The following is a 13,697-nucleotide window of genomic DNA, read 5'->3' as shown; positions in this document are numbered from 1 at the left end:
TCATATCACATATAGAAAGAGAGAATTTGATAGAGAATTTATAGGCTCTTTAGACTTGGTCTAGTAAACAACCCCCATGGATTAACCTAGAAACTGCATAAAGTGCTAAAACATAATCAGAACCAAGTGTTGGGTCAAGGTTTGGCTGGTTTGGCCCAGTTAGCCTCCTGCCGATGAATACAACATCTAGATTGAAAAGCATCTTTCTCTACTGATAGCAATTTAAAAGTTGCTGTGGTCTGATGAAATTTTTTTTCAGTAAGCAGCATATAAATATTTAATGTAAAAATATGTAAATATTTCATTATACTATATGAGATGTTTTACCAGTGCCCAAGGGCTCTTAACAGTGTGAAATTGGCTTATATTTTTCCATCTGCTACCTTTGACGTCAACATAATTGCTAGAGAAGGGTTTGAGGATACGCATTTTCTCATGACGTCAAAGATGGCAAATTTAAAATGATGTAACTTCTCAGTGTTACAGAACTCCGTGCTCACCTTAGCAACTGCATAGCAAAGCCCTGACAACCACCCACAACATCCCAGCACCATGGAGGCAAGTTTTGTCCAGGCAAGCACCACTGATATTTTCTTAGTAGAAGAAAATATAAATATAGTAGTAGAAATAAAATCTCATTTTATTGTGTTAAATAAGCAAAGGTAAGCTTAACACACTTCCTAGGATTGGTAAGACACAAGGTCTCAGTTTGTTCTGCTCCTTGTAAAGAACAAAATGAAATTTTAATAGAGCTCTTTTCTGAGCCATCGTGAGCCTTAAAACACCATCGGAGGCAAATTCTCTCAGGCCTTACTCGATTGTAGTAAGGATTGAATTAGCAAGGCTGCTCTCCATTTAACGTCACATTAGATCTCCACACACACACACTAGAGGCACTGTCTACATTAGAGAGTGAATAAGCGGGGCTCTATGCATTCAGCTCACAGGGGAGGTAATGGAGCATGAGGTATGGGGGACAGAGCGAATGAGAGAGCATGAAACACTGCACTTTATGATGTCTGCTAACGGCTCTCTGCTAGGAGAGAACGTGGACCTGAGTCTCAGTTTTTATAATATGCTCTTCATTCGGTTAAACATCATGAGCGAAATATGACCCACATCTCGGGTGAGATATGGACTTGGACAGAGTCATTAGGCAGGGCAGAATACATCTGAGATTCCTAACCACAAACAGCAGGATCAAAATGTTTGAGACTAGTAAAAATGTTTCTATCTGGCATTTTTTCATTACAAATATATAATATAATATAAATGAATATAATATAATATAATATATGTGACGGATCGGCTGCCTCCCCCCTAATTATCATCATCACCCCATCCCTTAATTGCCGCCCTTCACCAGGCTCCCGACAGGAGTGGGTGTGTGAGAGAGAAGGGGCACAGAAACAGCCAGGTCTAGTGGCATGTGATGAGGCACACCTGAAGTGAATGGAGCAGTGCTTTCCGGAAGAGTGATCAGCTCTTTATTTCATGGGTGCCCCCTCACAGGGGGAGCCCCATATCTAAGCAACACCTCTCACATTGGCTTGAGGAAACTATAGCTTTGGCATATGAATTGAAGGGAGTGCAGCCCTCAGGAGACATCAGAGCTCATTCCACGAGGGGCTTAGCCACCTCTTGGGCTTTGTTCATGGAAGTGTTACTGCAGGACATCTGCTCTGCTGCCAGCTGGGCTTCTCCCCATACGTTTGTGCGTTACTACCTACCGGATGTCACCAAAACATTGGTAGAACATTCTGTTTTAGGGATGAACTTTTCATAGCCCCTCCTTGTTACCTTACGTTGTCCTTTCCAATTACACATTGTAGTAAAGGAACATAGGGTGAATGGGCCTACAGGGTCTACAGGAATGGATCTACCAGCAGGCCTACAGGTTAACACACCACATTCTAAAATTAAATGTTCTGCATGTGCTGATGATGTCACAGTTATAATTCTTGCTTAGGAGTCTTTAGAGTGTTATGGCAGAGCCTCTTCAGCTGTTGTTAACTGGGATAAATGTGATGCTTTGTAGTGTGAAAGAGATGTTAAAGGTCCTGTACTTCCAGGTGCCTTGCAGTGTTATTTTAGCTGCCGCTGCAGAACACGACACAGATCTGACACGCATCATATTTTCTCACAAGTCTTTACATTTTCTGACACACTTCAGGTATTAAAGTCTCTACTAATGAGCTGACGAGTTGAATCGGGTGTGTTAGATAAGGGAGACAGTGCTGGGCTGCTCCAGGACAGTTTTAAAAACCACTGTATTTCAGAGACATGTTCTTAAATGTGACTCATATATAACAAATACTTGCATGAATGCACAGCTTTAATCACCTTTTTGGTAACTTCATGACTTAACTGACGACATTGCATGCTCGTAGTTTCTTTTGCACTTTAATATGAAATTAAAGCGTCTGAAAAGTCTCATTTGATGTGGTCGTAAAGACATTCTCCGTCTAAATAAATGCAATTCTTGTCAAGAAAAAAAAGAGACAGAAGCAGCAGTTGTGAGTGGGGTGGCCAACCCTAGCTCTGCCCCTGCATTAATTGCGTAAAATATTTTTTTACGCATTAAACTGAAATAATTAATCTCCTGCATTAACCTGCTAATTTTGACAGCAGAAAAAAGCTACTTATATATTGTGTGTTAAAACATGGCACCTTAATACATTAGAGAGTGTCAAAGAGTCAAAATGGCGGGAGATGTTTAGACTAAGTACTTCACCTAAAGGTAGCTGGTGGTCCTTGTACAAACCACCCATTAAAATAAAAAGGTCTGGAGACCTTCAGTGGAGAATTGTACATGGGATTATAGCTACAAACAGATACAGAGCACACCTTGATCCAGAGGTTGGTAGGGGTTGTCCTTTTTGTGAAGAACAGGAAACCGTTTTTCATTTGTTTTTAAAGTGTGAAAGGTTTTGGCTGCTATTTTATAAATTGAAAGAGTGGTGTAGGTCTCTGGGGGAAGTTTTTACAACATTTCTTTTTCATTTATGGACCAAAATATAGTAGAAATAGAAGGGAAGCTCATGTTTTAATATTTAATTTCGGCAAGCAAAACTGGCTATATTGCTGTCATGGAAAAATTGTTTGAATGGTGAGAGATCAACTGATGTTGTGTTTTTGTTGATGTTCTATTTTAAAGGGTTTATTCAAATCTTGTATAAAAATCTAGTTTACTTACTACAAATTGATTAATGACATGGAAATGTTTAAATATATGTAGCATCTGGACCAATCAAGTCGTCACAGACCCCTCACCCAATAGACTGGGCACCAGGATGTCTGCGAATGACCACAGGCCACTGGTTACCATGGCAACCACGACACCTTTGCTAGACCAGAGCCATTTACGACCTAATGGAATGTGAGTAGGGAAAAATCACTGCCTTTGAATTAGAAAGAGCGACAGTGCCCAGTAGAAATGGACCCTTTTCTAATTAATCCATAGGAAAACCTTTCTTTGAATGAACACACATATCCTTCAGGTCAATGTGTATGTTGTCTTTGAGATTTTATACTGTTTTATGCAGGCTTATGATGGAAACACTCATTCCTGTCATCTTGCCTATATGTAATCCTACCATGTTTAGTATCTATGAATTCGCCTTCTGATGATCTAAACGAGCGCGTGTATTATGTTGGTACATAGGAAATATATTAGTGTCCTGAGAATCTTTAGTAATTTCGATTCAAGTTCCATTTGCAAATTACCATGCCCTCACACAAAGGGTCATAAAAACTCCCCAGTCTCTCAATACTCCCACTTGGGATTCCGACCTTTCTCACTGGACAACCCATCTTGAGAGGCGGGAATCTTCTCCGACCTTAAAGGCCTCACACCATGTAACCAGCCCAGAGTCAGTGGTTCTGTTAGGTTTTGAGAAGATGTGAGCTCCAACGCTCCAGGACATCCTAAGTTTTGTGCCAGGCCTTCGGCCTTGACTTTTCCATTCACCAAGATTCTCTGACTCAAAACTGGTTCTTTTTCATCAACCAACTTCAGCAAAGATCAACTTGAACCTTTGGACTGCATCAAGCCTTTCTTTCAGACAGACGAGACGTGCAAGTATCAAACTTAGTCTTATTAATTGATACATTAGGTATCATTTGCACCTTTTTACAAAAGTGTGTTTGAACTAAGAATCTGATGTTTCCTTCAGGCGGTAGATCTGCTGAATATGCAAATGGTTCCATAACTTTATTCTTATTTTCTCTCCTCTTTACTGCATTAAGCTTTAACCCTTTCCTATACTGTGTACATTAATGAGGAAAAAAAATTAACTTAAATGATTTTAGCAAATGGCTGCAATATAACAAAGAGTGAAAAATGTAAGGGGATCTGAATACTTTCCGTACCCACTGTAAATGGGGAGTAAATCAATGTATTTGTGATGTGGATTATGATGGCTGTTTGCAAATCTAAATTTAAGTGTATGCATATTTAGAATTTTTTCCTGCACTCTGTTTTGTTTTGTTTTTGTTTTTTTCTTTTCTTTTCTCTTGAAACATCAATGTTTAGTGATTTTTAGTGTTTTAATGTAATTTAATTAATAACTGATTTGAAGCGGGCAGAATGCTAGAGCTAACAAGTAGTAACTGATGAAAATAACCGTAATTTTTACCCTTCCGATCAAATATTGTGCTGCAAACATCATTAACAGCTTTAACTTGACAGTGCTGGCAAATGACCATGGTATAAGCAGGATAATGTATATATATATATATATATATATACACCAATTCACTATCTCAACAAATTAGAATATGGTGACATGTCAATCAGCTAATCAACTCAAAACACCTGCAAAGGTTTCCTGAGCCTTCAAAATGGTCTCTCAGTTTGGTTCACTAGGCTACACAATCATGGGGAAGACTGCTGATCTGACAGTTGTCCAGAAGACAATCATTGACACCCTTCACAAGGAGGGTAAGCCACAAACATTCATTGCCAAAGAAGCTGGCTGTTCACAGAGTGCTGTATCCAAGCATGCTAACAGAAAGTTGAGTGGAAGGAAAAAGTGTGGAAGGAAAAGATGCACAACCAACCAAAGAGAACCGCAGCCTTATGAGGATTGTCAAGCAAAATCGATTTCATTTTCCAATGAAATGGAAAATTATTTCATTTTCCAGCAGGATTTGGCACCTGCCCACACTGCCAAAAGCACCAAAAGTTGCTTAAATGACCATGGTGTTGGTGTGCTTGACTGGCCAGCAAACTCACCAGACCTGAACCCCATAGAGAATCTATGGGGTATTTTCAAGAGGAAAATGAGAAACAAGAGACCAAAAAATGCAGATGAGCTGAAGGCCACTGTCAAAGAAACCTAGGCTTCCATACCACCTCAGCAGTGCCACAAACTGATCACCTCCATGCCACGCCGAATTGAGGCAGTAATTAAAGCAAAAGGAGCCCCTACCAAGTATTGAGTACATGTACAGTAAATGAACATACTTTCCAGAAGTCCAACAATTCACTAAACATTTTTTTTATTGGTCTTATGAAGTATTTTAATTTGTTGAGATAGTGAATTGGTGGGTTTTTGTTAAATGTGAGCCAAAATCATCACAATTAAAAGAACCAAATACTTAAACTACTTCAGTCTGTGTGCATTGAATTTATTTAATACACGAGTTTCACAATTTGAGTTTGAAACATGAAACAGCATGCTACTGCTGATCCTGTTCATGGACATCGGACAAAATTCATAATTATGAAAAAAAGTCCATGTTCCTCCAACCACATTTTGCTTCAATAAACAATTCTCGAGGAAGCAGCAAAATTTACTCAATCATTTTTACATTGGAATGTCAAGGGTGCTTGAAATTGCAGCACTGCAAATGATCAAGCTGATTTTCTGAGAAACAATACTGTTCAAAACGTGCACACACACAAAAACATACTGTAAATGAGTAGTTCTTAACTGCTAAGATTGCAACTCAAAAATGGGTCATGGGTCTGTTCTATCAGGATCACATATAGCAGGGAAAAACAATGCAAAATTTTAATAATTAAAAAGCATATAATCATACATAGTTTGGATAACACAAATCTATCTGATTTTTAGGGCATTTTTGTTTACTGTAGTATGATAATGAATTCCGGTACTCTACCAGGTCACCACTTGATGTTCAGTATAAAACCGGGCTCCTGAACCACAATCAGTTGAGATCCTTAAATAAACTGCATTTATTTTATATAGAGAAAAAGTTAAGTTCTCACTCTGTGCACTGCCTTTCCTCTCACGGAGATGTATTGCTTTAATATTCTGTGAAGCATCACTTATAGGCAGAGGTTCTAGTGTGGCCACAGGTAAGGTGCTTGTTTAACTTGGGACAGCTTGGTCTGTTCCACTACAGCAGTGTCACATTTATGCGTTTCTGACAAACACACACATACACACACATTTGTGATGACTTACAGCGGTAAAGTAAACACTCACACTCTTACAACTTAAAGCACAGCAGTGACAGCACACAGTAATGAATGCGGAATGAAAACGAAATGTCATCTAAAGACACAGGCCACTTCCCATTGGCTTTGCAAAACACAGCCATTTTTCTTGTTAATGTAGCATGTCGTATTTGTAACGCGACGGCGTGAAAATTAAAGGTTGCATGTCTCACTTGGTTGGCAATATATATTTGATACCAGCAGTAAATCAATGCCCTGTGCAGAAACACGTTAATGGAAGCCAATATATTGGAATAGAATTTGTTAAGGGAGCGGGAAAAAAAATAAACAATTTAAAAAAAAATGCAAGTGCTGAGAGAGCAAGAAAAACTAAGCCATATATTTTATGTCACTGGAAAATGAGACGATTTAAAAGGAAAAAGAGATGTGTGAGGGGAAGCTAATTTTCCATTTTGAATCACTTAAATATCTCTTTAAAAGAACAGGATGGTCCAAACCAACGGTTTCAATCTTTACTGAGCCAGTGATTCCAAGCCTGACTCGCAGTCAACCAAAAAAAATAAAAATAAAAAATACACAACGTTGGGTAACGGCATATATATATATATATATATATATACACACACACACACACACACACACACACACACACTGTTGAGTAACGGCATTACGTAATTTAATTACAAAATAGATGTATCTGTAGTCTGTTACAGTTATTGGGACAAAATATGTAATTACAGAAAATGTTAATGATTAAAAAAGGGGATTACATATTAATATTTTAATAAAGTGATGCTATTCTGCTGCTTTTTGATTGGTTCTCTTGTTTGAATTTGCAGCGCACCAGTCTGTCAATTACATCAATCCACATTGCTGCTGAAAGCTTTAGCATACAACCTGTCCAAGAAGATCTTAAATTAAATCTCAAATCTCAAAGTAAAAAGAGGTGCTAAAGTCTGATTTTGTGGTGGCTGTGCTTTAAAATAAAATTATCTTAATTCAAGTGATGTAGGATTTGAAAGTCTGACAATAATTAGTGTTGAGTACTACAGTACTGTAAGGTTAACCCTGCCTGGTTTAAATGTTTGAAAATGATTAACAGTTGAATTTTTTTCTTTTTAGAAATTGAGTAAAGTAATTGGTTTCACTTTATTTTGATGGTCCCTTTAACACATTCTGTTGACTAGAAGTAACGTTGCACCTACATGTCTACTAACTCTCATTAGAGTATTAGTAGACTGGTAGGGTTAGAAGAAGTTTGCATGTACTTGCAAAGTTACTTATAGTCAGTAGAATGTCTGTTGGGAGACCATGACAATAAACAGTTAGCAGATATTAAGCAAACAGTCTATTAATACTCTGATGAGAGTTAGTAGACATGTAGGTGCAACATTACTTATTGTCAACAGAATGTTCAAAAGGGACCATCAAAATAAAGTGTTACCAAGTAATCAAATGTAATCAGTCACATTACTTTAATATTTCAACTAGTTACACTACTTTTTTTAATAGGGCAGCATGCAATCTGTAACCTATTACATTTCCAAAGTAACTTTCCCAACACTGCATATATTCTAAAGTATTTACCCAAATATTAACAAATGTTTTAAGTATAATATTTAAGTAAAATATTAAATCTTATCAATTTATTGTTATAATTTAATTATTTAATAATTTTTCTTTTACGTTATATTTTATGTATGTTCTATACTTGGAAAGGTCAGTGAACTACATTTTTGTACTTAAAATAATATAATATTCTGTGAAAGTCCCATTGACTAAATGAATGACATCTATTTGGTAAAACAAAGATAATACAGCCCCTTATAGCTTTTCTCTGTGCTTCTAAAACAGCAGCATAATGAGTTCCATCTTTTCTGAGTGGGGAAAAATGGGTCCATATTTCAAAAAATGACTTTGAAGTCCAAGTGGAAGAGAGTGGGGTTCATTATAGAGTATTTTTGTGCCATCTTTTGTTGAAACAGTCCAAATAAAACGTGTACAGTGGTGTACATCTCATCAAAATTTGCTGCACACAAACTTTACCTTTTTGTACCTTGTGCTGTTGTTATTACCGGGGCTAATGGTATGTCTGATGTGCCCTGTCCAAAACTTTAGTCATTGGTGTACATCAAAGCTGCTCTCGTCGCGCTGAAATATAAAAGACATCGGAATCATAGACTATACATGCATAAATATATATGACGAAATGCACTGAATCCTGACAACATTATCTGCGATTGTATCTGCTATACAGCTACAGACATATTCGATATTTAGTGATCAAAGACAGATGTATTAATCACGTTTTACTTAAAGCGGTATGTGCATTTTTTTTTATGTGGCGAATGGCTTCTGTTTCTTTCCCTCGCTCCCCCCAAACGTTTGTTCTGGTAGTGTGTTAGTTTGATGTGCGGCTATGAAATTCCACGAAAAGGGTGGATTGCTTTACGGCAGCAACAAACGCACGTGTACAGCTATCCACTGTAACTGCGACAGTGTTATATTTACGACAGTAAATTTCACCCACTTAACTGTAGGGGGCTTCAAATCCCAAAAAATACACAAAAATGCATACAGCTGCTACAGACAGCTGCTTTAACACTAACCAGGAGTTATTTTGTTATTTTGAATTTTGTTATTTGGTATTTTTGGTATTTTGGAGGTGGACAATTCTAAAATCTGGTGCAGGTTTTCTCTTGACAAATGATAAATTGACAAAAATAGCTAGCTGGTTCACAAGTCGCTAGCTAACAACAGAAAAGTCAATGGGTATCCGGAGATACAATGAAACTAAAGGGAAACAAAAGAAACAAAAAATCCACGTCAGTAGGCAAGAACTTTAATGACAAAGCATGTACACAATGAGGGTAATACTGAACAAATACCAGCAAAGGGACATTAACGGATGTCGGTACTTCTGTAAAATGAGAACGTAGAATGTTGCAGGTGTGTTACGTTATTCTTTCTGCTTTTAGATCTGTATATTTGTACAAAATCATGACGTCTTCAGGTGCTAAAACGTATTTATATGAAAATATAGATTTGTATACATGGACATGTTTATATGAAAACATGGAATCATATAGCAGGATACGACATGGTTTATGAGAAAATGCCCAGAATGAGCATTTAGGAATAGATCATCTGAAAAACAACAACCAGAATATCACTAAGAGAATGACTATGGGATAAAGATGAGATCATATTCTCCATCTTGAGTCATCAGATATTGTGACACTGCATCTAAGGCCTCGTGTGGATGGTGAACGAAGAGCGTTATTGTTACAATCCAGTATATTATTCTGGTTGAAGAGGTGTCAGCGATGGCCTTGGCAAACACATGAGCTCAACATCTCCCTCTCACATTCTACTATATGGTTTCTCCATAATTTAGTCACAACTGACAATAAACTGGATAGTGCTTAAACCAAGAAACTTAATAAAAAAAACAAAAAAAAAAACAGTCGTTCTGCTGTACCGAGATTCAAGGCCAAAATTAAATGAAACTTCATACAGTAAAAGTCAAACCAATCCCATAAGGAAACCTGGAAAACAAGACATCTTGTCACCCCACCTCGGACAAAATGAGGTATGTATGTTTTATAAAAGAAAAGAGTTCAAAATCACCCCCCTTAACTTGTGGCTACTGGAATGAAGTTGTGTTTTTGTCACAAACTGCTGTTGTCCCTTAAAATGACTGTCAAATTTTTTTATATTAGTTTCAGTGTATCTTTAAGCATTTCAGTCAAATTAATGGATTCATAAATCGCTTATGACAAATCAGCAATTTCATTAGGGGAGAGCAGGTTTAAATGTAACAATAAATTCACAACAACAACAATAATAATAATAATAATAATAATAATGGATAGTTTTATTAATAAACACAAAGTTAAAAGGTAAAATATTAAAGTTAAAAGTCTGTTCTCGCATTTCATATAACTGATGGCGAAATAGCTGACAAAACTTATTAACATCCATTAAAAATGTAATAAATTACGTTTTTTAAAAAGAAATTGAATATTAATTATACATTTTTTTTTGTAATTATTATTATAAAATTTATTTTTTTTTTTACCTCAAATTAACTGAGATGCTACATGGAATATTTGTACTTAAAAAAAATCTTTTAGAAAGGCAAAAATGTAATTGGAAAATGGTTAAAAAAGAAATTTTCCCTTATGCATTTATATAAATACTTTCCAATTACAATTAAATCTGCTCTTCACTACTTCTAATGTAGCTTTAAATAAATAAAACACCTTTGAAACAAACAGAAATAATATATATCAAAGGAAAAGACTGAACTCTGTCTAAATGGGGAATCTGATGTCCTGACAGAACCCATGACATGATGTCTTAACATATTAAAGCCTTTCATTTTTATTCCTCCAGAGGGAAATCAGACTTGAACATAGAATATGAAACAATCAAAATGGCCTCATGACTCTTCTGTGTTGATTTTGAAAATGTAGGCAACAGCCTTCTTGCAGTGTCCACAAGAAAATTTTAATCATTTTATTTACATCCTATCTCATATTACACTTACAAATAAATATTGCATTCTTACAATCTACATTTCAATTCTACCACTGTTCATCTGTGAGCATATTTGCACCTGAGCTTTCAAAGAGAAGGTGTCCACATCTGTCCTTCCCTACAACTCTTCAGTAATATAAACAACAATGATTCAAGGACCTGGGTAAACGCTGGGGTCAGTGAGGCAGAAATATAAAGTTGCTTTACAACCTATAGGACATGTAAAAACCATGTGCAGGTGCTCCAGCCATGTAAAAAGGGGGTAAACGATGTACATTTCGCCTCAATAAAAAGATAAACATTCATACATTTACTGTACTGGAGAGTAACAGACCACTCTACTCTTGTATATTTTTCTATCACAACAATCATATGGTTTTATAACAAACACAACTCCTTTTTGTGGCCTTGTATTTCTACACGGTCCGTCCCGTGTTTATCGTCACATCTTCAAACTGTCAGGTTGTATGTCTGGATCAGTTGCTGTATGGACAGTCAGATTGGCCAGTCTCAGATCAGCTGAGGGCCACTATATGCACTTTCTGTATTATTCTTATTGTGCAAATGAACAACCTCCAGAAGGGACTCAAAAGAAATCCTCAGTCCTTTTTTTCCACATTCACTTGATCAAATGAACAGTGCATGAGGAGTCTTTTTATTCTCATCTTGCTTTTCATCATTGATGTCTTCTGTTTTTCTCCCAGAGGAGAGATAGAGAGGGAGGACTGTTGTGTTTTTGGTGTTTTTCGACTCCTTAAACAGTGTGTGTGTGCAGATACAGCTGGTACAGATTCCAGCCAGGGGGAATCCCACACGTCCTTGCACCCCAGCTCTCTTGGAATTCACACAGGAGGGACAGAGTACAAAATGAGGGGTAAAAAACAAACACACCTGGATCTGGGGCAGGCCGGGTGCTTTGAGGGCCTGTTTTGGTCTAGTTACATACTAATCTGGAAAAAGCCTGGGATTATCTAAAAAAATAAGATCTTTTGTCTCCGTCCATAATTCTGACTTGTTTGATTTGAATCGAAATAAAACAAAAAACGAAAATACATTAGTGATAACTTCTGTTTATTGACATCCATGGACTGTGATTTTCTGTACAGCTGTCAAGTTTGTTTCCTTTCTTTCTTTCTCTCACTGGTTTTGTTTGGGCTTGTTTATTCGGGGTGTTGGTAACTGGCATTCTGTCCCTGTGCTAGCCAATTGGCAGCTGCTCACTCTACGCCACCTGGACCGCTCGGCGGAGCCAGTACGAACGTGCCGGTCTCTCTTCACCCGTTTCCCCTTTTTGTGAATTTCCTACTTAACTCAAAACTCCCAAAAGATTTTATTCCTTCCTACTCCCTACTTGCATCCACTTTCGATTTTTTTAACAATCCCTCCCTCCCTCTCTCCCTGCATTCCCCCAACAGTGCAAAGGCATTTCTGGTGAGTTTTTGTGTGTCCTCCCTCTCGCTTTCCCTTTCTTTCGTTCTCTTCTCAGCTCCTACAGATTGTCTTGCAGTCTCTCCATGTAGCTTCTGAGCTCAGCTGACTGTCCCAGGTCCATATCTTGACAGACCCACTTGATGTTGTCTTCATTTCCGATAAGGATGGAGTTGGTGTAGGGCCCACCTTCGTCTGGCAGTACAGTGGCGAAGGAAGTAAACTTGACCCTTTTGCGCTTGGCAGCGCTGGGAGAGTTGTTAAGGCGTTCGACTTTTCCACTTGGGTCATTTCCCAAACAGGACCGTGGATCGGAGTGTACCTGGGGGATGCCACGTCCGTGTGATGACCCGCTTTTCTGAACGGCGCTCCCGTTGAGGAGGTATTTGCTCTCCTCGCACCCCTCATTGCGATCTATCGCAGTCGTGCACTCATTGTTGTGTGCCAGTGGCCCGTGGTCACCGTGATGATCCATCAGGTCCGCTTCATTACCGAGCCACACCCAGTCATGGGCATGGTTCATGTTGCCCTGCTCCAGAACAGGAAGCTGTTTGTGGCGGTAACGGAAGGCAAAACTGACACAGTTGATGAGGAAGACGAGGATAGCAAGGCAAAAGACTCCAAGTAGGGCATACATGCCTATTTCCAGGTCTGACAGACTTCTTGGAGCCTGAGTCAAGTCGCTCTCTGCCCCGCCAGGTAGGTCCACCTGCACTGGGAAAATGGTATAGTCCACAGGGTTGTTCTTTTGTCCCCCACCCTGTTTGTTTCCCCCTGAACGACTAGTTAGCGGAGTCTTTGCAGTTGTGCTGACTTTTTTTATGACTGACTCCTCACGTTCTACCGCGGTGTTTGTGTATTTCCAGCTATCTCCTCCACTTGATTTATCCGGCTCTAGAACCTTATGTCTCTGTTCATTTGTGCTGTTGTCCAGACTGTTCTCATCATGAGTTACACTCCTCTGCTCCAGGTCGTTCTGTCCGAACTTCACTTGTACATTTCCTATCCCCATTGCCAAAATGCTCCTCCTCTTGGATTTCTGGCAGGTTTCTGAGATCATCATCTCCACGCGCAGTAGTGCTCCCTGGCCCTCGCCTTCCGCCACTATAACAGGCCAGCGTTGGGAATGTTCCTGATAGGTGGAGACCACATTCTCATCCAGTGAGGTGATGGTTAGAGTAAAATCTTTATGGTCATAGATATCAAGAGGGGTCACAGAGCCATCACTGTACTGAATCCATGCACTGATAATGGCTTCCTGTAATATAACAGAGAGATGGTTAAGAACAAATGCATTATT

The 13,697-nt window shown here is 38.3% G+C and overlaps 1 protein-coding gene across 1 annotated transcript in view; it reads right to left on the bottom strand.

Moving 5' to 3' along the window:
* Window positions 1-10,688: 10,688 nt before the first annotated feature.
* Window positions 10,689-13,697, bottom strand: part of LOC107600130 (transmembrane protein 132C-like) — a gene marked incomplete at its 5' end in the record, with an annotated part of 59,898 nt that continues 56,889 nt past the window's right edge. The window contains one exon of the mRNA XM_016291932.1: window positions 10,689-13,655. Coding sequence (XP_016147418.1) covers window positions 12,459-13,655 — 1,197 coding nt within the window. The remainder of the gene's footprint in view (window positions 13,656-13,697) is intronic.

Source organism: Sinocyclocheilus grahami, unplaced genomic scaffold (genome assembly GCF_001515645.1).
Source record: "Sinocyclocheilus grahami isolate Dianchi unplaced genomic scaffold, SAMN03320097.WGS_v1.1 scaffold278.1, whole genome shotgun sequence".
NCBI lineage: Eukaryota > Metazoa > Chordata > Actinopteri > Cypriniformes > Cyprinidae > Sinocyclocheilus > Sinocyclocheilus grahami.
This window is presented reverse-complemented; position numbering and strand designations above follow the sequence as displayed.